General features: G+C 44.1%; 1 protein-coding gene across 1 annotated transcript in view; it reads left to right on the top strand.

Moving 5' to 3' along the window:
* Positions 1-26,963, top strand: part of PAPPA (pappalysin 1) — a 2,238,202-nt gene that overhangs the window by 2,132,273 nt on the left and 78,966 nt on the right. Inside the window, exon 19 of the mRNA XM_069609668.1 lies at positions 12,044-12,153. Within this exon, the coding sequence (XP_069465769.1) occupies positions 12,044-12,153 (110 nt within the window). The remainder of the gene's footprint in view (positions 1-12,043; positions 12,154-26,963) is intronic.

Here is a 26,963-nt window from a genome sequence, read left to right as displayed (position 1 = left end):
CGGCAGTGAATAAAAAATGTACATCTAAATACAGGGCGTCCAGACGTGACCCCAGGTACTTGACAAAGCATCCCACTCCTGAAAGTTTAGTGGTACAAGCTGCCACATCAACCTCTAAACAGAACGCTTACCCGACTATTCCCCCAGACAGAGATGATGAGCATTACAACGCTTTGGCCAAGAAAGTTTTCTCTGCGGGAAGTATGGCCCTAAAGTCAGCAAATGCTACTTGCACATTGGCCATATTCAGTCACACTATTTGGGAATGTATAGCAATGGTGGCTGATCATATCCCCGAAAGCGGAGGAAAGGGACGGATTTTTAAATCTAGTCAAGGATGGGAAAGATGCAATGTCTGAATCCTTCCAGACAGGTCGCAACACTGCTGACAGCATCATCAGGTCCATGGCAGCTATTGCAGTTATGCACAGGTTTGCCTGTTTAAGAAAGTCTGGTCTTGCTCAGATGTGCATTCCAGATTTCTCAACATGCCCTTTGATGGTACACATTTATTTGGTAACAAGGCTGACGAGAGCCTAGAGAAATTACAGACCTCTAAAGCGGCAGCAAAGTCGCTTGGTGCTGCTATTAGACAGCCACAGAACCACCCTTACGTGGGAGGATCATCCAGTCAAAAGAACATTACCATTTGTATTTGTATTGTATTTATTAGGCTTATATAGCGCTTTACACCAAAGTGCTGCACATATAACAACAACAGGATACAATTAACATAATAATAACAGTAACAAAAGACGCATTACACACTTGAATCAATCAACAAAACAGTATGTAGAGCAATTAGATAGAGGGAAGAGAAGAGATGTGTAATAGAGCTAGGTGGAAGAGGGAGGAAGGGAGGTGGGAAGAGTAGAGGGAAATGAAGGGGTGGGGATGGGATGGGGAAATGGAGGGAGAGGCTTAAGGAGGGAAGAGGTAAAGGGTGGGAGGAGGGGAACAAGAAAAAAGGGGAGGGGTATCATGGCGGGGAATGGAGAAGGGGAGACTAGACGTGCGGAAAGAGGAAAAGGTAGGAATAGAGGGGATTGAGAGAGGTAAGGAGTTCCAGTGGAGGGGGGCCAGGAGTTGGAAGGAGCGGAAACGGGAGGAGGCACAAGGGGAGCGAGGAACAGTGAGGAGGAAGTGGGCAGCGGAACAAAGGAAACAAGAGGGTGCGTAGAAAGAGAGATAAGGGGGAGCAAGATCGTGGAGAGATTTAAAGAGTGGACAGTGAAAATGAAATTTAAGTTGAGAGTGAAATGGAAGCCAGCCAATGGAGGATACGGAAGCAGAGATGGAGTCTCGTGGGGAGAGGAGACAGAGAGTACGGATGGAAGAGTGATAGATAGATTTGAGGGGGGCAAGGGGCAAGATGTGAAGCAGGTAGACCAAAAAGTAAGGAGGATCAGTAGAAGAGGCGAGAGAAGATAAGGGAGGAGATTAAGAGTTTAGTAGCATGGAATTTAAGGGAGGAGCAAACTTTGCAAATATTATAGAGGTGGTAGCGACAGGCGCGAGAGGTGAGTGAGATGTGATGGGAAAAAGTGAGAGAAGAGTCGAAGTGAAAGCCTAAGTTGCAAGCGTGGGGGGAGAAAGTAAGATTAGAGGGAGGAAACTGGATGAAAGGAGGAGGAGAGGGAGGGGGAAGGGAGTTGGAAGGGAAGAAAACTACTTCAGTTTTGTCAGAGTTAAGGGAAAGAAAGCGAGAAGACGTCCAGTTTTTAATAACACTAAGACAGGAGGAAAGTTTAAGGTGGAGATCAGGAGAGAAGGAAGAAAAGGAAAGAAAGAGCTGCATGTCATCGGCATAGAAATGGTGAGAAATGCCAAATAAGGAGATAACAGGGGCAAGGAGGGAGGTGTAAATAGAGAATAGGAAAGGACCAAGCACAGAGCCTTGGGGAACTACGCATTCGAGAGGGTGGGTGGGAGAAGAGCGGCCTTTCCATGGGTATGTAACATGTTCTTCTTTGTAATGGTTTATACCAAATGGGCTTACCCACTTTCCTTTTACCCAGAGGAAGTGTATTTGGCCCATAGAGCATAGGGTGTTATGGCTCAATTTCCTGGGAGCAATCAGCATTATGTAACAAATGTGCTCTGATTTCTATCATGCTTTTTGGTGGTGGCTGGGATCTCATGCCCACCCCCAATATGCCTTTAGCCGCTCTCAACTCCTTTAGTTCAATTAGTATTGAATCAACATCGCTGTCTCCCTAGAAGTGAAGCCTATTGCATCTTAGGATATCAATGCAGATTTCAGATGTGCAGCCACACACAGTGTAGAGCTGATGGATGCATTTGTTAGTGAGGGCTTCCCTGGTTTTGTAGTGGTTTTGGGCCAATTTGGGCACCTTATACAAGGATAGCACTCTCCCCCTGCAGCACCCAGCGACCTTACTAACTTTCTTGTCCATCCCAGACCGTGGCTGTGATCGGGTGGGTCCAGTAGTACCATAATGGTGGGGGTTGGGTTTGGCATGGCCATCCCTACTGGCTGGCTTCCCAAGCCCAAGATTGACAGTTGGCACACAATCTGCCCGCCAGATAGACATCGGCAGGGGTGGGGGTGCCATGGGGTTTTGTGTACTTAGAATGGGTACAGAGGATACAGAGGGGCCTACATTAGTTCTGGCCTGGGTCCCTTTTCCGGACAAATACCTTTTGGGCCTAGCAATCACTAGATTTTCTCTGGTAGACCCTAATCTAGCCTTATTTGTGTAGTCTGAATTTGCATCCAGCAGTGTTGTGCCCCCGTGACACCTCCATATTGGTAGGTGTCTCCACCATAGCTCCTCCCCGTCCATAAAGCACTAGGAGAGTGCCAAGTCTTTTTTTTACTCTGCTAGATCTACTAGAACCATGATACACTGACACCCACTGATCACAGCTGCCCCCTTACTGGCTTGGTCAGGCGAGTGTGTTGTGGATGAACCTAGGGTAGCAGGTAGACATGGGGGGGTATTACAAGCCGGGGGGAGGGGGGTATTACAAGCCGGGGGGGTTACTCTTGGAACATCCAGTATGCCCCTCAGTCACAGCACAACCATTCCTCTCCACCTTTTTCAGTGGCATGGCTATAGCAATTGGGGAGTCGAGGTGAGGGGGAGATTGCACATCCCAGTGATGTGCCCGGCAAGCTTGCATTCAAGTCTGTTATGTGGCCCTATGTTCTGCCTTCTTGGGCAAAGTTTGAAAGAGTCAAAGGGATCAAGGCCAGGCAGGCCGCCATGGAACACTGCTTCATCTCCTTCCCCACTAGATATAGTTGACAAAGTGACAGGATTGACAATGTTGATAGGCAGGCAGGCACTTAATCAAGGGCAGAGCACCATGGGGGACAGTGGTCATCATGTTATCCATAGCATCCCCTACGGCCTTGCGTGAGATGGTTCCAGGACCGAAACTGTCGGGGGGAGGGAATGCCTACTAAGACATCCAATGCCTCAATGCCCCGGCACATGGGGGTGCTGTAAATGTCACTAAAAGATATCATTAAGAGGGACATGTCTTTTAAATGCTACTGAGGTAGCTTTTTTTCTGAAGATATGGGCTAGGAGCTTTTAAGAGGTAAAATACCCTGACCTAAACTGCACTTGAAAGTACAGTAGGCAGTCCAACCGCCAAAGGTTGCCTTAGAAGCTTGATCAACTCAAGACAAACTCTTAAAACAAGCAACTTTGAGGAGGGTCTGAAATCTGTAGTCTTCTCCAAGTAAAACATGAATGCTCTTCTGGCATCCAAACCATGGACCAAATTCTCTTAATCTGATATTTTTTTTGCATAGGACAATCACAGGAATATTTGTTTCCTTTTTGATGTGGTATTGAGTGAACGCCACAGGGAGGAAAGAAGGGTACCTTCTCAAGAAGACCTTTTCTTTCAGAAATATTAGGAAAGTGCGCACAGCACAAATCACCTGAAGTTCGCGAACATGGTAGACGAAGGTAACTGTAACCATAGAAGTTAGTCTGATGTCTGCCGTGGCCAAAGATCCCTTTTGGTAAAGAGAACCAAATTAAAATCCCAGCAAGTATAGGGTTATTTAACTGTTTAAAAAAAACTGCAAAAGCTGTCAAAGAGTTATTAAATAACCAGATTCTCCAAAGAGAAACTATTCCCATCAGAAATTAAAAGAAACAATTACGGTAAGAAAGGTAATACATGAAAGACAGCACATCATCTAATGATCGCTTTAGAGGAATCATTTTCCTGTCAAGAGACTACTAGCAAACACTATACCAATTGCTTAGATACTGTCAGTGGGTAGAGGAATTTGTCCAGCATTGGATGTTTCATGGATTCACATGCTTTGAAGATTCCCTTCCGACAGCATGGGAATCCTCAGTAACATTTTACTATAACTTATAATAGAGTTTTTAATCTCACTTTAGTAGCTCATCTATGTCCTTTTGGGTGTATTGTGCCTCGGCCAATGTGACGTCGAGTGACAAGCCCCACCCCGGAGGCCATCTTCAGATTCTAACCAGCACATCGTGTGAGGAGTCCTCAAGGCTTTCTCTCCTGGAGAAATAAAGCCAAGAACCAACAAAAACTTTAAATATGCCTTCACAACTTTATAAATACATCATCTAGACAGATAAGTGCTTCTTATATTCTTAATATGGAGGAAGAAATACTCCTTCTAGCTGCCCTGGTATCTGAGTACTTAGTTTAATGTATTCTCAGTCAGTTCTTGAGAAAAACGGTAAGACCTGGAAGAAGGGTGAGGAAGACTATATCCCTGGAAAAACTACCACAAGATGCCCGGAATCCTTTGTGATAAATTGCCATGTGTCTAGGAACATTGCTTTCTGCCCTTCACCAACGAGAAGCCGGAGGATACCTCAATCCCATCAGGCTTTGTATTTTGATTCTAATTCTGAGGTAGTGAAGGAGGTGAAGAAACCCTTTGTTCTTTAATGTTTTCTGCACTTAAAGGATGATGGTTTGTCCTCTCTATCCATGTATACTTGAAATCTGGCCTGGAAGTCTTGAAAGACTTTAAATTAGTGACTGCATTGTTTTTTTTTGGAACAATGAGAATTTCTTGGTTTGCTGTTCGGAAATATAGATAAAGAATATAGCGGTCTGGCCATCAATCTTTATTTTGGCAAGTTTCTCCACAAACGTCTTTTCCCATCAAAGGGAAGATCAAAACCTTTCTCCTGGGATTCCAGTAATAACTTTTTACCGTGAAACCACACTTCACACCAAAAATCTACGCCCAGACACATGTCCTTGCCTGATGTGAAGACGTCTGAGATAATCCACTGCGACCATTTAGTGCCACCTGTTTGGCATCTGCCAGGACACCTTGGAACTGTTAGTATTTGTCAGGAGGCGGATCAGCGACAAACTCACCTTTGTCCCCCAAAAACTGACAGGTGCACCACCAGAACGGCATCTGCGTTGTCATGACAACATGGAAGAAGCTGTTTTGGTAGGTTTTCTTACCGAGTGTGTCCATACGTTTCTCCTCTTTACCAATAGGAGCAGCTAAATCACCTCAGAGGCCTGGCCTTGAGAAACAGATGTGGCTACCACAACCAATTGAAAAGAAGGTTGAGATGCAACGCATACTTTTTGCTCCAGAATTGGACTGTATTTAGACTCAAGATGCTTGTTTGGGTGACAGCTTGAGGCTTTTCCCAAAGCTGTTGGAACTTTTTAAGTATGTCCAACTCAATGGGGTTCGGAGAATCTTTCTCTCTAGATGTCAAAACGGCTGTAAGAGCAGCTGTCTAGTGTAAAAATAACTAGGAGACCCAGAGCTGTAGACATTCTGTAGACCCCCCAGAATTCTGTTCTGCTATTTCCAAGCCAAAGTGGGAAGATCCTCATCGCCTTAATTATCTGAGTCTTACAGACATGTAGAATTCTTGCCCGAAGAGCTATCTTGGGTGGCTGAGGTAAAACTCACTGTGAGGACTCGTAAGCCACTGCTTGGGTCAGGTCAAGGGGTAGAGGAAGAGGTAAGGCAGCTGGAGCTACTGACACAGCACCCAAAGTGACAGGAGGCAAAGAATCCTGTAGTAATGCTGTTATGGGAAGAGTGTATGGTTTGATGGGCTCCGCCATCATAGAAACAAGGACAAAGCAGCCTGAAGAAATTCCATTATAATGTCTTGAGAAGTAGGCACTTATGAATGAAGAAGTCATAAACCTGCAAAACCCCTTAAGGAGGGGCATGTCCTGTCTTGATGGTTACCTTCTGCTTAGGAAGTAATATTTAAGGAGAAGTTTGGGTACAGGGTGCAGTGTGTCATTGGTCCGAAGAGTGTGGCTCTGTCTGTAGCAACACAATAAGTGGAGGAGGGAAATGGAGACATGTGCACCGTGACTGACGTACAGTCCATCCTCAAAGCTAAAATGGTTCTGAAGGGAATGGTAAATCCAGAGTACATGACAGAGAGGTATAAACAACCCCTCTCAAAAATGAGGGATCCCCAACAGGCCCTGTGAGAGGTTGAAGGTCTCAGACCCTCCACTTATAGGGACATACAACGTCTATAGTCTGTGGCCTGCTTTCTATGTTTGCCCATCATTCTGACTCTCTGGAAGAGCACGTTTCTGGGCACTAACATAATTGGTGCACTGGACACTGATACTTAGGTTAAAGCTGCCGCCTGACTGGAACCACAAAGGGACTTTAGGGAGGTCTTACTCTAAGCACCCCAGAGAATCCTCAGGATTGGGTTTAGGGCCAGTGTTCAGCCAGTATTTTAGGACTTTATTGGACCTTGGTCCAAAGCAATGAAGAAGACTACAGAGACATTACAAGACTAGGATTAGACCTAGAACTGAGCACCTGGAACGGTATTAGTCCCTGGATGGAGTGGCAGGATTAGGACACTGATGGGATACCTCTGGCTGGTAGGATTAGGCCCGGAGTGGAGCACCTCAGGATAGTCCGCCAGTGTTAACATATTGCAGGAAATAAACTAACAAGCCCCACCCATCCCGTGGGGGAGCTAAAAAGACTGGGCACCTGGACCAGTGCTTTGCAGCAAGGCAATGCAATCACAAGGCAATCACAAGGACTGGGTGAAGGCAGCATTGCAAAATGCACAGAGCGTTTTGAGCCCAGATACTTGCATGAGATGCATGCCTGGAAACACTGTGAGCTGGGCATTGAAACACATGATTGATTGATGTCACAGGTATTTTTTCCTTACATCCAAACCATGTGGGTCCACAAATCAGTATTTATGCCTCAATATAATAAAAATGTTAAGGTTAAAGTGAGTGTAATGAGCCCCAAGCCCATGGTGCATTATGTACTTAGGGACTCAAGCCTACAACCCTTTTCTCACAGACATATTTACCAAATATAAAGATCTGCTGTCATTCTTATGTTGGTGGTGCTACTTGTTCCCTTCTCCTTTCTCATGTGGGTATGTCTAAAGAGTATAGTACTCTTGTACCAGACAGTCCATCTTGAAATGATGACCTTTGTATTTCGGAAGTGCAAATAGCCCAAATGTTGCGACTCCCTGAATAAATGTGCAAAATGTTAGAATTTGCTTTTCTCCCCAAAAATATGTTTTCTTAATGGAACGCTCTGCCAAGAAGCCCTCCCCCCACACCCCTCATAGCTCCTTTTTGTCACTATCCCTGGTCAACCTCCTTTACCTTCTCTGTTTTTCACACCCTTTTTTCACACTTGTAGCTTTCTCTCCATGTCTGCCAAATACAAGTGCGGTTGGTATATAAAGTTGCCAGAATAGGGTCAGAAAATGTGGATTTGTGAATTTTGTCCTTCCTCTTTCTGGAAAAGACAAATCATGTGTTTGGAGGAAAGGGGACAAGATGAAGTAGTACTAGCCCTTTAGTCATGGATCTGCACACTATTGTGACTGTGACAGGGTACACACCTGGACCCAGTCCAGAGGGCTCATAAGGACCTATATATAAACTATTGTCTTTCCCTTTTGAACTGTCTGTAAGCCCTCCGGTCCAAGCAACTTTTCAGGGAACTGCCCATGATGCACATTCCACACAGCCACTGTATTTGACAGGGCACCCTCTAGGGGGTCCACCAGATCCTCCAAGACCGACCAGGGATGGCCCTGAGGTTCAACAGCTGGCACCCGCTCTAGGACTGACGACTTTTCAGAGACTAGCACCAGATTAAGTTCCATGTGGCTGTAGTTACCAGCAACATCATTGCTGAGGGTATTTCAGTGCCTCCTGGGTCCGCACTGAAGACTCAAGACTCCATCATACCTGCTACAGAACTTCTTGATGCCTGACTCTAGGGGCTTCATGTTGGTATGTAAAGGCCCCCATATCCTCAACAATGCAGGCCACAGAGATCGCAACGTGGCTAACCAAAAGAAGATAGTGCTTAAGGAGCATTCTAAGTGTCACAAGAGATCTCCTGCAAAATTCCCAAGGTGATGCCCCCAACTGGTCCGGATCCTCGTGACAACAACCCAGGATCACAGCCCATTTCATCACTGGGGGAGCTTGAGGTGATATCTACACCCAGAGTCAATGAATTTCTGGTCACTCAACATTACCTCAATGATCATTTGTTCCTCGTTCGGATTGGCAGTCTAGCGACTGGCACCCCCTCTTATTCAACTTCATCATCAGCACCCACTTCATGGATTTGGTTGCCTTGAAATTGACTGCTGTACTGGGTTCAGTATACTTCATCGAGGATCCCACCTCCTGCACCACTGGCAGCCACCACAGCTCTGGCAAGATCTGCTGCCTATTCCAGAGATTCTACTGCCTGAGCAGCAACCATCTGCAACTTCAGTCTCCCAACAGTAGTAGACCTGGTGGATAGGGATTCATGCAGTGAGACAGAGGACATCTCACACTCGGCTAATGCCTTCTTCGACAGGATGTTCATGCTTTCATAATGCCTCATAGTTCAGAAGATGCTCAACAAGAGTAAGTAGTCCTATCTGATGTACTGGCTCTTAGGTCCTCTTGTAGATCCAAAGTACACATCAAACAGGACGTTTTGGCTGAGGCCTGCAAGATTTGAAAGAAAACCCCATTGTGTGCAAGCCACTAAGAGGAGTCTTGAGGCCCGCTACAGAGCCCTTGCTTTTAACAAAACATGCCTCTCCACACACCCCCAATCTTACTCGACTGTGATAGCCTTGGCATTACCCTATGCCACGCCTTCTACCTCCAGCAGTGCCTCACTGGCCTTACTGGGCAAGAACAACAAACGTCTTGTGGCTTATGGCCCCAAGGTCTATGCCAGAGCCTCCTTGCACTTCAGGCACGCCAACACTGATGCACTTCTGGTTTCCACTAATCAAAATCCGTGGAGGGAAATTGGCAAATTCCAGACTTCCTTTGTCCTGAAAAGAAGCAAGCCTTTACAAAAGGTCTGATCATGCCTACGCTCATAGCTCCCTTGAATCCACCATCCATTATGGTCGTCTGGGTCGTCCTCAAGGCTGACATTGAACACATATTTAACATATTCCAATCAAAACAAAAATACAAATGTTACCACAACAAATATAAAAACAGTCAAAATTAGGTTACAATTCGCAAACAAATGTTGAGCGAAATAGCCAAGCTCCTGCAATACCTCTCTTGGAACACCTTCCAATGGGTATGTATTTATTATGATAATAATTGATTTTTGCGACTTAAATATGTCGCTCAACATTTGTTTGCGAATTGTAAACTAATTTTGACTGTTTTTGTTTTCATATTTGTTGTGATAACATTTGTATTTTTGTTTTGATTGGAATATGTTAAATATGTGTTCAATGTCAGTCTTCAGGATGACCCAGAGGGTTGAAACACGTGTCGGCTGAAGAAACTTATTTTGGGACAATCAAACAATCTAAAAATTGTGCATATTTTGCCTGATGGACTAATGAACTTACTACATTGGATCACTAGATACAATTTGGGAAGAGTGCTGATATCCAAGACCCAGCCAATTGTTATTGTTCAACTCAAGGATGGCTGAAGTCTTTGACAAAGTGGGTGACCCCATTCCTTTTGGGTTAAAACCAGTTGACTCCAGGAAGGAGAAGATCAGGGAAATCTAGCCTCTAATTTGCATAAGCCCTCAATAGCTCCCCAGAGTTGTGCATCCTTCCAGGTGCTGACTCAGGGAAAGCCTGAGGCATCCTTTCAAAAGATCATTGGGAAGGTTGTGGCAACACTGTGTCTGCAAGCCCAAACCGTCCCAAGGCTCAATTGTAGCTCATGGCATCCTGAATGAGGGGCCCCAAGACAAACTGTCCTGCACTTTAACTCAGCAGTTAAAGTATCTGTGTTGGGGGCTTGGAAGAAGCCAGCCTCGGTCTCTGCAGTTGACAGAGACCTGGCTAGGAAACATTTACCGGGACTTTTTGAACCAGCATTGCTCTCCTCCCATCTCCCTTCTGAGGGCTTGGTAGTGCAGGCCACTACAGCTGACCTGAAAACCACACCTGTCCCCTCTTTGCCCCCTGCCGGCGAGAGCAAGAGTTTGGATTCCTGGGAGCGTGAGGTATAATCGCCTTGGGCAGCCTCACACTGCAGCTGGTGAATGCATCCTATGCTCAGGTCAAATTGTCTTTTGCCCATTGTGTTGTCACAGGCGGCTGAGAATCTCCTGGGAGTAAATATGATTCATAGTTTTAACACCCTTGTCAGGGATGGCAGAGAAGCTATGGTAGGCTATCAGAGATGAGGAATCCATGGGAGGAAGGAATCCACTAGAAGATAAAATTGCTTACCTCTCGATACTGTTTTTGCTGATGGATGTTCCTCCCGTTGATTCCCCATCACCCTCCTAATGTGCACCTTTTGGAAGATAGCTTGTGCACCTCATCAGTTCTGCAGTCTCTCACTGGTTGAGTGCTAGGGAGAAAGGTGGACCTGAGGTCGTGGGATGCAAAGCCATGATATAAGCTTGTCCTGACATCATGTGTTAGGTGCGTAGAGGCATTGAGTCGAGCCAATGCAGAGCCGTGCTGTTCCCCCTGGTGGCAAATGAATTCCAGAAGCACAGCTGTCCTGGAGATAGACTATCATAGATGAGTAATTCCATCTTATACTTCAGGAACGACCTGACGTTCCTACACTTCAAAGACCATCTTATCAAAAGCTGATCACTCCACTCAACCCAACGTCTCCCTCTCTGAGGATCACACCGCTCCTCCTACCTATCCAGCTCCTTTGCTACCCCCACACTCTGCTTGTAACCCCCTGGGTTCTCCCCTTGTTTACAGTATTCTGTGGCTTCTCAGCTAGGTTTGCGCTTCATAATTCCTATACATACAATGGTTCTCTAGGTTCACCTGTAGGCTCAGATGATTGACCCATACTGCCCACTGGTGGAATGGTGTGGCACTCGCATGGATTTTGCTGCACCCACCTGAACTCAATGAACGCAATGTGAGTGCAAAACGAGTACTTAATGCATTGGTCAAAGTTTCCCTTTCTTTGGGTGATTCAGAGTGGCTAGAATATTAAGCCACTCTGGCTGCTAGAAAAGCAGGAGTGGGGATTCCTGGCCAGTAGAAACAGCACAATATGTTCTATCCAATCCAAGAGGATGGAACCTTCTGCCCAATCCGATTGGAGAGAAGGTGCCATGCAGGCCTTTTTGTTGGAAGCACGCCAGATGCAGAAGAGATCTCCCTTGACAAGGCAAGAGTTGTGGAGGGTGAATGCCCTTCCCAAAAACTCCATTGTGTCAGCCCATTCAGTGGGGGTGCTAGGTGGATTCCATTGAGCCTTACCTATAAAATGTCATAGTTTTACTTTTCACTAGGACTCACGGCAGCCATTTGCCTCTCACCTATTGTACTATATTTATTTCCTTGCTAAATACATATGCATGTAGAAGTGCTCTTTGGCTTATAAAACCACAGATGTCAGAGTATGGTAATGTGTGTAATAAGGCTGTAGATATTGCTCAACGTTTCTATCTAGAGCTAGTTCACATCCCTGGGTCGAGATATTTTCAATAGATGTGTATGCGCCACTGACATTGTATTTGATTCACTTTGCAGCCTCGTGTATTAACAGTGGTCTCTTTGCTTCTCCCCTGTGTATTATATAGGATCTGAGTGTGCACTTTCCTGCGTTGTTTCCAGCAAGGACTCTGTGACGCTGCCATTAAATATGACAGAACGAGACCTCCAGTACTGGATGGATCCTCTAAGAGTAAAGGTCAGTTTTGTAACACCACTGTTAAGCACAGAGGGTCAGGCACATATTTCAGGGACCTCTGTGATACAGCCCTGACAAGAGGTTAGGAGTAGGGCTCTAAAATCTTTCACTTTTATCACGAAACTGTGATACCCCTATAAGGTAGAACCCATTTTTTCCGAGCATCACAAACTCTACCTGCTACTCTGAGTCCTTGCATTCATGTGAAATGACTCCTGCAGCTGCTCTACCCAGGTTGAGATACGTATCCCATCAAAGCCCCTAATGTTGTGCTTACTTCAAGAGTTTCCTTCATTAAAAACCACTTAATCTTCTCAAGACAGTACTGGCAATAGAGGAAATGGGTTGTGAGGCATCCTAAGCCAATTGTTTGGAGAGAAAACTCAATCAGGTTTTCTTCCTGTGTTTTTTTTTTTATTCGGAGCTGCCATCCTTGTCTCTTTAACTTATTTACACACACACACACACACGCACCTCGCATGACTAACATAAAATCAGTGGATTAGACTAGAGTGAGCGAGGGACGGCATTTATGCAACACATACTTCTCCTAATGGTCTCTTTCTCCTGGCAGTGATAATGAGTGTCGCTTAGTGGGTTCGCCCACGCATTCGATAATTTGAAGAAGAAGAGTGTCGCTTAGAAAAGATGCATCCTAAAATTGCATACCTTGACTTTTGCCCCTAGAGGCCTGATTAAATTTGTGGCGTTTCAGAGGAACTGATTTTTGCTATGAAGTTGGCAGTTAGGGGTATGTTTATTTATTTGTTCTATTAAACATAGTTCAGCGACGCTAATCTGGCACCTAAACGCCAGGCAGACAATTGTGAGTAAAAGCTGCTTCTCCACTGGAAGCAAATGTATGCAGCCTCTGTTTTTCATTTTGCATACTAACCTACTTTACCATTTAAGAAACTGGGTCAACCTCCATAGCATAGCGTAGTCGAGGTGTGTGTAAATGGTGACCCCCCACTGCTAGTGCTCTGTGATTTGGGGAGAGTAAAAGCGTAATTTTCCTCATTTTTTTACCCTCAAATACAGTTACTACTGCACTGATTTGTGGTATCATGTGGGATGTTCTTACCCATGCATCCGAGCCCTACCTCAAAAACTGTGCAGTACTGGCATTGAAAACATCATGACGGCCAGAGCTTCCCAGAAAATGCACAGGGAAATGCATGAAGAATAGGCTGCCACTCATTTTTGCCGATGTTATGGGCACAGAAGGGCACTGCCTAAAACCACCATTGGACTACCCACACAGTAGTCTGAAACCATTGGGAATGGCAATGCTGATTGCCAAAAGCAACCTAGAATTGTGGGGAATTCATTTTCTTAAATCCCAAAAATGGGTGCATTACCAGTACTCACCACTATCAGAAAGCCGGCGTTTTAAAACAACACCAGATTTTTTTTCTTTTTGTGTAAAACTGAATAAATGAACCCAAAGCAGGCCAAAGAAAGACTTACTGAGAGGTGGATACAATCTAAAGTTATATTCTGAAGTGACTTGAAGGTTTATAACAAGACTGGCTGAGCTGTGGATTTCAGCAGTTTAAGTAAATTTGGACTGAAAGACACTAAAAAATCTAAATGTTTAAAAGAAATGAGTGACCTACTTTTGAGTGTCACATAGGTTGCAATTGTTTTAATGTCATAGTTTTAAACTTAGAATCAGCATTCTAGCTGCATATGTAAAAATGGTTAATTTTATTTGAATGCAGAAAACTGGGTAACTAAAAGTGACATTAGCTGGGGCCTGGCTTAAGGAACTGAATTCTGCCCACCAGCTACCCCCGACAGGAGATGAGACTTGCACAACAGCTGTGTTCCCAGGCCTAGCTGCCCTTTTGCTGCTCCCACCAAAAGGGATATGAAACTTCTCTGATTGAATTACCTGGGCTCTGCAGGAAATTGAACAAAGCCCTGTCCTGACTCAGGCAAATGTTTTATTATGAGGCCGTAAAAGTGGCTTCCTCCTGGAAGGAAAGGGGAGGAGCACTGCCTGTGAGAGCAAGCTGGCTTGGCAGAACTTGAAAAACCAGAAATTCAACCTTGTGCTGGGGGGAAACCACACCCCTGTAGCCAGAATATGGTTTTAGAAAAAGATGAATAACTCATAGTACGGACTTGTGAAAATTATTTAAATGATACCGTAATTCTTGTGATTTTTCTGCCCACATTTTAAGAGGTTTTTAGAACCGGTGGTATGATCTGGGGGCAAGCTAGCAGTTAAAAGGGTATTACTTAAAATGTATGCATGTTAAAAATCTGACACTTCATCAAGTAATGTCCATACTCCTTGCACACATGTGTATAAATTTGGGGTAATGTCCGATATTACGAAACCAGTTAAAAAGTGCAAATGTTGCAATTTCTGAATGCAAGCTCCCAGGAAGAGCAGATTTGGACAGGGTATACCTCCTGTGATATGTGATGGGTGCATGTAATTTTAAACAAATGTGTACCTGTGCAAATATGTCTTTTGGGTCAAAATATAGATTGTGTGTAATTTTACAGGGGTGGGTTCTCTGTACCATAAACAGACCTCATCATGATGACACTTCATTTCATTCCCCCAATCAAGGGGAAGAGGATGAAGTGGCCAATGACAAGTGGAGAGGGGTAGAGCCTAGTGATGCTGCACACACACCCATTTTCAAAACACATAAAAGCAGACAGTCAGGACAGATAGGGACATTCAATTCAATTTGCTGCGGAGCATGCTGCCGGACCATACCACATCCAGAGATCCAGACTTCAAATCCATCAATCTCCAGAGAAAGCTGTGCAGAAAGATCCAGAAGCAGTGCTGTACCCAGAGAGAGCAGAGCTGACCCAGACCACTGTTAGCAGAACCAGAGAGCTGACCCAGATCACTGTGAAGTGCAGAGACCGTCCGTGGCGAGTGAAGAAAACCTGACCAGATCCGTGGCGAGGCCCATTTATTTCAAAAACATATTGTGAGTACCTAGCAGACTGTGCAGAACCAATCTCTTAGTTAAAATAATATAATTCAATCTATTTTAATCTAAGTAGAACTGCCTCCTAACTGTCACCTGTCATTTTGCAAAACTGTCACCTGTCATTTGCTAGCTGTCAAATTGTCTTTTTGAACTTTAAAATTTCAAATCTGAAAAACGACCTTTACCATATCGCTCATATCTCCGTGACCGTTTGTCTTAGAGACTTGCAGTAATCTTCCTCTGAAAGCTTAGAATCTTGGCTTTTCAACGAACCTAGAACCGCCTTCCAATTCCCTATACCTTTGCCGCAATCGCGAAAAACGCATTCACGAATTTTACCGCGATTTGCAAATTTCTCCACGTGTGAAAACAGCAGTTCTTGCTTTCCTTGCTAAAATTTCGTTTGCCTCTTAAGAACCATCCCTGAATCATTGCTAGAGTGAGCCTGGACTAATATTAACTTGATACCACTCACCCTGAACCTCAAGAGGGAATTAAAAGCATTTTAGCATATTTTTCACTTCATTGCCAGCACATGTAAAAGCATTTTGGGCTTGTGTTCCAACTTCTGTGGTCTAAGCTTGCTGGGGTGAACTGAATTACATTTGATTGCATTTCTGAGAACTGTGTGCTTTCCTTCCATTTCCTTGCATTGCAGAAAAGGGGGGAGGGGATTGCCAGAGAAAAGTGATTACATTGTTTTGTTGAAATCATATTGAGTATTTGCTGTATTGCATTTCATTCAACATTACATCCATCTGAACTTATATAAAGCATTCTCTACCACCTTATTCTTCTGTTCCTATTCACAAGTGTGCTAGTGCCAGACTATCCATTATTGATTACTGCTCAGATTCAGTGTGATATTCAATTATTAATTTATTATAAAGCGTGATATATATATATTGTTTAAATTATCAAATAAACCTTTAAACCTGCAAAACAGAACTACTTCTTGGCTCAGTGGGGTCAGGGGGATTCCAAGAGAGGGGTGTTATATAGGGGTAGTCATCCAGAACGCATGAACTGGAGATAAAGATATATCAATAAGGGTTTCCATTCAGTATCCCAGACTAGGCATTGACTTAGCTGTAGTGTTGAATTGAATCCTCTTACAATCAACACCTAAATTCCTTAAAAAGAGACACTGCGCTTTTTCCTTTAGTAAAAGGGGGCGGCTATGGCCCAAACAGAGGGGTGGGGGAAAATCTCCTGAAGGCTGATCTGTTCTGAGTCCTGGATATTATGGCATCAGTGTTGTTTTCGTTTAGTTAAAGGTAATTGTTCTTCTTCAAGTCCTGCACTCTAAAGAAGCAGCCATGGAGGGTTTGGCAGTTGTCTCCCTGCACGGAGAGCTTAAACTATGCCTGAATGTCATCTGCATAACCAAGGTTTTTTAATATGTTATATAACAGATGCAAGTCCACATTAGGCAGAACCCGAGAGAGGTGGATCCTTGGGGCACTCCACAGATTAACGGGACTGACGAGAAGTGTAAAGTCACCATTTTAACATACTGGAAAAATGTTCCAGATAGGATGAGAACCATCTATTGGTCTGCAGCTAAGCATGCCACACTGATACCAGGTGAAGGAGAAGGATTGTGTGGTCAATGGTATCAAAAGTGGGCAATAAAATTAGCATAACAAACAGAATTCCTCCTCCATCATCTACCATTCAAAGGACTTTTACCGGAAACCAAGGAGGACAGATTCTTTTCCGTGTTTTGGGAAGAAGCCTGATTGGATAGGGGATTAACAGCTCTGGCGGTCTAGAAAGGCTTGGACTGCCACCTCTCCATATGTTTGGCTTAGACTGCCAGTTTGGTTGGTAAATGGATGCTTTGAAATGTCCCGCAGTTGCAGCCTGGACGACATTGTTTTTCACCAAGCCTTCAGTTTAATTTAATTTGCCCACCAAGCAACACTGAGTGGCCCCAAGTCATCTTCATCGCGGATCCTTGGCACCGTTTGCATCCTAAATGAAATCATCCATAGATGACTTGGAGCTGCCGATACCATCTTCTTCAGTTCCATATTTTCATGGCCACGTGCAGAAATGCTTTTTCTATTCAGTTGCTGTGTTGACATTTGTTCTCCAAAATGGGATTTAAACACAACTATGTGAGAATGATATGCATGTCATATCTACACCTCACGTTTGTCTGGTGTCTCTGCAGACTCTATGACACAGAGGACTGCAGTTCATGCTGCTCAATGAATCGGGGAGTGGGTGGGCCAGCTGCTGACAGAAGTGAGTAGGAAAAGCACACCAGAGCAGTCTTCTTCAAATTGTCCCCTTCCCTCTAATTCAGCCACAGAGACAACACTTCGGTAGAACTCCTTGAGATCAGTAGAGGGGAAGAAAAAAGACACCAGCATGTTCATAGTGTATCCACTTCTTTCAGTACCCACTCCATCCAGGAAGCATTACCATAGGTCAGGGCACAGGTTAATGTCAAAGGACCATATGGTCCACATCCTACCTCTTAGTGGGCCCTGACTTTCTTTCACCACATCATCTTCTACCCCAGAAGTGTGTGAGCAATTCAGGTATGCCATGATCAAAGTTTTTGATCAAGCCTCAATGTTGGTGAAACCTCTCAGAAGTTCTGCTGCTCCATCCAAAGACAAATCTGGACATGGAAAGCACTGAATCCACACACTACAAGGCTCAGATCCTGTCTCCAATCCAAGAGGGCTTGTTCTTTTGGCCTTGGTACTGAAGCATTTGTTACCACCCTCATCAGCACATTCGAAGTGAACACTGAGCAAACCAGCATCTTTGTGACTCTACATACCAGTGTCTTCCGCTCCATGGGAGTAGTTCTTCAAAGAGGAGTCCCATCGTAGGACCTTGACAGGCCCACATTGTTAAAGACATTTGGGAACATATTTCAAGAGGCAGTGGAGTGGAGTAACCTGGGAATGAGGAAAATATCACTTATTGGAACCACACTAGCAGTTCATATAGGGAACTCTGCTCTCTCTGAGGAGTTCGAAATCGAAAGACAATCAGAGCAATTGCTCTTTTAACTTTCTTATGATCCCTGTGAGGCAAGCAGCCTTGACACCTCTTTGCATCCAGAGATAGGAACCACTGCCATCTCAGCCCTAGGCCCAGATTGCTGTGGACACCCTTGGTCTGGTTGTCACATCTAAGGGAGTGATAGCTTATGACAATACTGGCAATTTTAAACTTAAGGTTCTTCATTAAGGCTTTGACTGAAATTTGATGGGGACATGGGGCAGGACTGTATCCGTCCCAACAGTGCACAGAAACTGAGGACAGCCCCTTTGGACCCCCTATTTCTTACGTCACAAGCTATACCGGAAAGCTTAGTGGTCCAGACAGCCACATCTGGGTCAAGTCCTGCAGCATTTCCCACAACAACAGAGCTCATTGAACAACGAGGAGATGCCTAGGCACTCTTGTAGGTTACACGTGAAACATATACAGTATTTACTGTAATGGATTCCAAATCAAAATGCCTTTGGTGAGTTGTACTCAGCAAATAAATGTAATATGTTCACAATAACAATGAATTTATTTTTACAAAAATAATTTGTCGCATCCAACATTTGGACAATGAAATTACTTTTAGCAGCTCAGAGGGGCCAATTTTTGGCAACATCGGCAGTCTTCATAGTTCAACTGAAGATAATAGCCATGTATGTATTGACTCTTCCTTTGCGTCTCTTGAGTTCACGACAGGTTTTGGAGTGTAACTCTTTTTTAGGTAACTAAATACTGACTTCCTATAGTGGTAAACAGAGAACAATGACTATTTAACTAGTTGACTGACAAATACATCTGCTAATTCTAAAACTTTAGTACCACTAACCTGTTTCTTTGTTAGAACGACATTACTCAATCATTACTCAATCATGCCACTATGTAAAGTGACCTGAAATAAAACCAAACACAACTCCCTTAGTGCCAAAATAACATTGTGTGTACTAAGCCGTTCCACAAAACCTTCCATTGAGTATACAAGCCTACAGATTGCTTGCCGTCTATGTCTTCAAAACTGATGGAAGATTTTGATGGAAGGCAAACCACCAAAAGAAGATGCCGAATTCCTATTATACAATCTGGTTGAATATGGGCTACTGTGAAACAGTGAAGATTAGTGAACAGAATTAATTTCAAAGTAGGATGGCACCTTCTTTTGGTGGTTTGCCTTCACAAATGGTGTTAGAATTCTCAAAAAGGTGTATACATTCTCCCCTGATCTCTCATACGAGTGAGCTAAACATTTGTGTTTGTTGCATGCACATATCCAGCTGAAACATCTGCGCTGTATTACTTATACAATGCATGCTAAATATTACTCAACATTTGTGAAGGCAAACCACCAAAAGAAGATGACATACGGGCAGAGAATGTATTTATTTATTTATTGCATTTGGATGTATGCCCAAACCCTTGGGTATCAGGGCGTATTTACATATATCTTCGTTAGCAAAATCCGGGCTACATACATCTTAGATTTCAGCAGAATACATATCTTAGTTATCAAGTCCGGGTTACATACATTTTAGGTTACCGCAGTATAACAGGCATAAATAAAAATAGTCTATCATATGACATAGCAATGATCTAGTGTTGTTTGGGATTTACCATCTAGGGGTGAAGAGAGTTTGAAAGAGTATTAGTACTTGTTGAACAACCAGGTTTTGAGTAGTTTTTTTTTAATTTAGGTAGCAAGGTTTCGTTGGCTAGATGGGGTGGAAGAGAGTTCCAGAGACGGGGGCTGCAATGGTAAAGCTAGCATTACCTGCTCTAGTGGTGGTGAAGCGGGGAATGTGCAGTTGGATGTTTGCATTGGATCTGAGAGATCTCGGTGTGGCTTTGCGTGTAATGCAGTTGTTGAGGTAGGTAGGGTCAGTGTCGGATAGGCATTTGTGCGTGATGCTAAGTGTTTTATGGCGGATTCTGGCCTGTAGTTGGAGCCAATGTGCATCTCTTCTGTGCTGTGAGATGTGTTCTCTTCTCTTAATGCCAAAGGCTGCTCTGAGGGCTTTGTTTTGTAGGAGTTGGAGTTTAGTTAGGTTTTTTTTTGGACGTACCTAACAGTAAGATGTTACAATAGTCAATTTTTGTTAAGATGAGGGCTCTAGCAAGTGTCAAGCAGTTGTCAGATGATAGGAGAGGCCTGCTAAGTGTGATGAGTTTGGCGGTGTAGGCTGTTGAGGAAGCGAGGGCGCTGATGTGATTGCTCATGGTGAGGTTCAAGTCAAGGTACACTCCCAGTGTTTTGACTTTATGGGAGATGTTAATGTGTGTGCAATCGGTAATTATGGTGGTGTAGTCTGAGTGGAGTTTGCTGAGTTTGTTTGGGGAGCCGACTATGAGAATCTCAGTTTTGTCACCATTAATACAGAGACTGTTATAGGCCATCCAGTTTTGTATGTGTGAGTAAATTGTGTTAATGGTGACCGTGTCTTGGTCCAAGTTACCTGTGATGGGAATGAGGATCTGTGTGTTGTCAGCAAATTTTGTGTAGATTACTCCCATGGCATCTAGTGCTGCGAAGAGTAACTTAGTATAGGCATTGTAGAGGGTGGGGGAGAGGCATGATCCTTGTGGTACACCTAGTGGTACTGGGATGGGATCTGCTGCAACTTCTCCTATAGAAACTCTTGAGGTGGGGTCAGAGAGGAAGGATTTTATCCAAGTGGTGGCCTTATGTAGGAAGTGGAAGTTAGCGGATAGGGGTTGGCAAAGTTTGTCATGGTCGACCAAGTCAAAAGCCGCTGACAGGTCTAGGAGTAGGAGGATACATAGTTTGCCGGAGTCCCTGATGGCATCCACCTGGGTCTAGTAGGGCAGTCTTTGTACTGTGGTTGGGGTAGAAACCTAATTGTCTTTCCCCTAGTAGGTGATTCTGTTCAAGTTGGTGTTGTACTTGGGTATAGGCTATTTTGTCGATTATTTTTAGGAGGAATGGTACTGTTGTTATTGGCCTGTAGTTGGTAGGGACTGCAGGGTCCAGCAAAGGTTTTTTGAGTAATGGTGTGACCCAGGCTGCCTTAATGGAGAATGGTATTTCACTGGAAATGAAGGATTCATTTGCGAAATTGGTGATGGTGGGAGCTAGTATGGTGGCACAGTCTTTGACTACTTTAGCTGGCTGGGGTGCTGTCACCTTTGCAGTTTGAGGGCTTGAGGGACGCTATTGTTTTGAGGACTTGCTCCGTGGTGACTTGTGTAAAGTGGAATTCCGGTACGTCAGGGCAGGTATGTTTTTTTGTGAGGCTATTTTGTTTTGGAGTGTGGTCACTTTGAGGATAGGGCATCCTGAATGGTGGTGCACCAGGCTTTGCTCAGAGCTATGGGGTTGGTGGGGAGGATGGGTGCTTCTAGTTCTCTGATAATAGTAAATAATTCTTTGGAGTTGTAGGCTGCGGCTGATATGCGGTCATTGAGTGATTCAGCTTTGTGGGTGAGTACACTAAGTTTGTAGGCTTTAGCTAGTTTTTGTAGTTTGGTTTGTAGGTCAGGTGAGTTATTTTTTCTAGTTAGATGTTCTAAAGCTCTTTTTTCTCTTCTGAGTTCTATGAGCTCGTTGTTAAACCAGGGGGTGCTGCGTTTGGCTTTGGGCACTTTGGCTTTGAGAAGTGCTACTTCATCAACTGCAGATTTTAGGCATTGGTGGTAGTGCTTCCTGTATCTAATCTGGTTGAATAGGGGCTACTGTCAAACAGTGAGGATTATTGAACAGAATTAATTTCAAAGTAGGATGGCATTTAGATGTCCTGAGTGCAGTTCTTCATGGCAAGACATTTTTTGGAAAGGAATGTTTGAATTAATGTAGCGGTTGAACATGTTGTGGTCCTGATGAAGGCCTACAGAAGAATTGTGGGGGTTCTCCAGGTTGAGAGTGCACGTTGTTGAAGAAGGCCAAAACACACCGGTGTCGACATCGTTTGAATACAATACATTGCACATGAAAGTGTTTAAGGTCTAAGACATGATATCTCAGCTGAAAGTTGACTGCTGTTGATGTGATGCATTCTCAGCACTACTGAATGACCAAGTCTGTGAAAATTGTATTGGGTGGAAGCATTTTTGTTATAAGATATAAGCGGAGCCAATATAAAAAATAGTCAGCTATTTGGAATGTGATTACTGCACAAAGGTATTGAATTTACGCACATGCTAACCCCAGCACTTAAAAAAAAAAAAAAAAAATTATGGTATTTATTGAGGGCAGACCTGGCTTTCATAAGCAACAGAGCGCTTTACACAGGTATACAACAATACTGATACATAATGGAGCACTTTACAGAGGTAACAACAGAACAGATATACACCAGGGATGGGATACAGATGGGGACAGAGGAGGGTGACAGCTGTACTGGGTAGGGGAATGAGATGGGCGGGTGGCGTCTAGTGAGTCAGGTGGTGCGAGGAGCGATGAGATGGCCCAGGTGTTGAGGCAAAGAGATTGCTTGAGGTGGGTCTTGAGTTCTTTTCTGCATTGTAGGAGCATGGGGTGAGTCTGATGCTGACAGGGTGGAGGTTCCATAGTCTTGGGGCATAGGCAGAGAAGGCTTGTTTTCAGACCCTTTCCTTTTTGTAGTGGTGGATTTCAAGTCTGCATGTGTTGGCTTCTGGTGGTGCGCTGTTCGCTGGAGATGCTGAGTTTCTCTGCAAGGTAGCAGGGTGACTTGAGGGTGACTGCTTTATAGATGATGCAGCAAGACTTGAAGGTGATTTGTGCATGCGTGGGAGCCAGTGAAGGTCGATGAGGGCTGGGTGATGTTTATGTATCTGCATAGACCCTTGATGAGGCGATGCAGCCGCATGTAGGACACTTCTCAGAGGCACAATGGAGGACGACAGGAGGCCTTTGAGGAGTGCATTTCCCTCATCCAGGCGGGATACAACCAGTGCTTGTACGGTGGATCTAAAGTTGTCTGGAGAGGAAGGGCTTGACTTTTCGCTGGAGGGACAGCTGATACCAAGATGCCTGAGTTTTCTTATTTATGTGTGTCTTGAAGGAGAGGTGTTTGTCGATGTGGAACCTGAGGGAATTGGCAGAGGAGGTGAGCTCAGGTTTGAAGCCATCAAAGTTCATGGTTGATGGCCAGGTTTGTAGGTCTGGGTGTTCTGTGTTATTAGGGAGGAGTAGGAATTTGGTCTTAGAGGGGTTGAGTTTCAAGTATGCACTGGACATCCAGGACTGGATCAGCGAGAGGCAGGTTTTGAGCCTATGGATGTCCTTGATCTTGCTATGCATAGCTGTGTGCCGTTGGTGTATTGGTGGATGTAGATGTTATGTGTGGCTAGGAGGGCTCCCAGTGGCTCTATGTATATATTGAAGATCACTGGGGAGAGGATGGAACCCTGAGGGACTCCAACGGTGGTGGGTAGCGTTGGCAATCTAGAGGAGCCCAACTGAACAAACTGTTGGCGGTTTGCGAGGTAGGATTTGAACCAACGTAGGACAAGATTGCTGATCCCCCATGCGCCGATGTAGGGTGTCTGCAAGCGCCTGGTGGTCTACTGTGCCGAAAGCAGTCGAGTGGTCGAGTAGAACCAGGAGGCAGTGGTGGCCATCATCAAGGATGTTGAGGGCATCGTCAACCACCTGTATCGTTGCGCAATCTCCATGCTGCATCTGTATATGAATCCTGATTGGTAGGATTGGAGGAGATTGTTGGTGTCGGTGTGTTGCTGCAGTTGTGGGGCTAGCGCTTTTGAGAATTATCTTACCTAGGAAGGGAAGATGGGTGATGGGGTGATAGTTACCTAGGTTGTCGGGATCCAGAGTAGATTTCTTTAGTAGAGGGAGGATTGCGAAGGTGCTACCTTATGTTAGGGAGCTGTTGATGATCTCCAGGTAGGGAAGGTCTTGAGTATAGATGGTGGGAGGATGTCGTCTGTATATGATGTGACTTTTAGGGCGGCCAGGGTTTCTACCACATCCTCTGTCGAGATTGTCTTGAATGTTGTCCAGGGTGTGTGCATTTCACAAGTTGGGTCGGGTGGATGGAGAGCTGGTGTCTAGGTGCTGGTGAATCTTGCTGGTTTTGTTGATGAAGAAGGTGTTGCTGGAGGTGGATTTTTCGATGTATGGTATGGCAGGGGCGAGTAGCGGGTTGACGCAGTGTTTGACCACTTCGAAGAGGGCTCTGCTTTTCTTTTCGACTTCTTCTATGGTGTTCTGATAGTAGGAGGCCTTGTGTAAGAGGATTCAATTCAGCACTACAGCTAAGTTAACGCCTAGTCTAGAATACTGAATGAAAACCCTTATTGTTATATCTTTAGGTCCAGTTCATGCGTTCTGGATGACTACCCCTATATAACACCCCTCTCTTGGAATCCCCCTGACCCCACTGAGCCAAGAAGTAGTTCTGTTTTGTAAGTTAAAAGGTTTATTTGATAATTTAACAATAGATATATAGATCACACTTTATAATAAATTAATAATTGAATAGCACACTTAATCTGATATGATAAAGATCAACAACGGAGAATCTGGCACTAGCACACTTCTTATAATCACTAAGGAGTTGAGATGAAATGGATAAGGTAGCACACTGGTAAATAGGTACAGAAGTATAATGTGGTAGAGAATGCTTTATAGGGTTCAAGGAAATGCAAGGTTGAATGAATGAAATGCAGTATAGAAAATACTCAATATGATTTCAACAAAACAATGTAATCACTTTTCTCTGGCTATTCACTCCCCCCCTCTTTATGCAAGGCAAGGAAATGGAAGGAAAACACACAGTTCTCAGAAATGCAATCAATGCAAATCAGTTCACCCCAGCAAGCTTACACTACAGAAATTTAAAACACAGATAGGAGTTTTGAAAACACAGGCCCAAATGCGTTGATATGTGCTAACAATGGATGAGAAATATGCTGGAAATGCTTTTTAATTCCCTTTCAGAGGTTCAGGGTGAGTGGTATCTAGTTAATATTAGTCCAGGCTCACACTAGCAATGATGCAGGGATAGTTAGCAGGTTAAACGAATTTCTGGCAAGGAAAAGCAAAACTGCTGTCTTTTTACACGTGAAGAAATTTGCAAATCGCGGCAAAATTCGTGGATGCGCCGAGCGCTATTACAGAGGAACCACAAGGACTATCTCTATCGTTTTGGGGTCCTAGGAAAGCCTGGGATCTCAGCTTCAAAATGAAAGTTATTGCAAGTCTCTAGCCCAAACGGTTGCGGAGATATGAGCGATTTAGTAGAGGTCGTTTTTCAGATTTGAAATTTTAAAGTTCAAAAAGACAAGTGCAGCTCGCGACTAGAAAATGACAAGTGACAGCTTTACAAATGACAGGTGACAGTTAGGAGGCAGTTCTACTTAGATTAAAATAGGATTGAATTATATTATTTTAACTAAGAGATTGGTTCTGCACAGTTTGCTATGTACTCACACTATATTCTTGAGTGAAATGGGCCTCATCACGGATCTGGTCAGGGTTTTAGACTGGACTCTGGTCTGGTCTGGGCACAGCACTGCTTTCTCTCTGGGTACAGCACTGCTTTCTCCCTCTGGTCTGGTCTCTAGTTCTGGATAGATTGAAGTCTCTAGTTTGGCTCTCTGGAGGTTTGATGGAGGTAAAGTCTGGATCTCTGGATGTTGTATGGTCCGGCAAAGCGCGTTGCAGCAAATGGAATTGAAGGTCCCTATCTGTCCTGTCTGTCTGCTTTTATGTGTTTAGAATGTGGGTGTGTTCTAGCATCACTGACCCTACCTCTCTCTCAGCTTCTAATTGGTCAAACTTCCATTTATCATTTGATTGGGGAATGAACTGTGAGTCAGAGGGATGTCATTTTATGGCTTGCAGATAGGACACTCCTCTGTCAGATTGCACATATTCTATATTTGATAATAAAAGACATATTTCACAGTTACACAGTTGCTTGAAATTACATATACATGGTGTGGCTGAATTTAGCCATGTCTCTGTCCAAATCTGCTGTTTCTAAGAGCTTGCATTCAGAAATGGCACATATTTCACTTTTTAACTGATTTTTCAATTTCTGACATTGACCCCACTTTACATATATGTGTGCAGGGAGTATGGACATTAACTGAAGAAGTTTCAGATTTTTAACATGCATACATTTAGAGTAATATCCACTTTTCCGCTAAAACCTCCCTGAACATGCCACCGGGTCGAAAAACCTCTTAAAATGTGGGCAGAAAAATCACAAGAATTATGGTATCATTTATAAAATTTTCACATGTCCGCACCATGAGTTATTAATCTTTTTCTAAACAATATTCTGGCTACAAAGGGGTGTGGTTTTCTCTCAGCACAAGGTAGAAATACTGGTTAATCCAGTTCTGCCAAGCCAGCTTGCTCTCACAGGCAGTGCCCCTCCCAGCTCCTGCCAAGAGGAAGCTACATTTTACGACTGCGGTAATAAAAACCTTTGCCTGAGTGAAGAGGGCTTTGTTCACTCTCCTGCAGAGCACAGGTAATTCAATTATCAGATAGATGGCATATCCTTAATGTGGGCAGCAAAAGGAAGGTTGGCCTGGGAACACAGTGGTGACTCAAGTTTCACTCCTGATGGGGGTAGCTGTCAAGCAGAATTCAGTTCCTTAAGCCAGGTTTCAGATAAAATGTCACTTTTTGTTCCCCAGTTTCTGCCTTCAAATCAAACTAAACATTTTCACATATGCAGCTAGAAGGCTGATTCTAAGTTTAAAACTATGACATTTAAACAGTTACAACCTATGTGACACTCAAAAGTAGGTCACTCAGTCAATTTGAACATTTAGATTTGTAGTGTCTTTCAGTCCAATGCAACTTAAACTGCTGAAATCCACAGCGCAGCCAGTCTTGTTATAAGCATTTTTCTGGGCTCT

This window comes from Ambystoma mexicanum, chromosome 8, assembly GCF_040938575.1.
Source record: "Ambystoma mexicanum isolate Mex_15411 chromosome 8, UKY_AmexF1_1, whole genome shotgun sequence".
NCBI lineage: Eukaryota > Metazoa > Chordata > Amphibia > Caudata > Ambystomatidae > Ambystoma > Ambystoma mexicanum.
The sequence above is the reverse complement of the archived record's forward strand: the minus strand, read 5'-3'. Positions and strand labels throughout refer to the sequence as shown.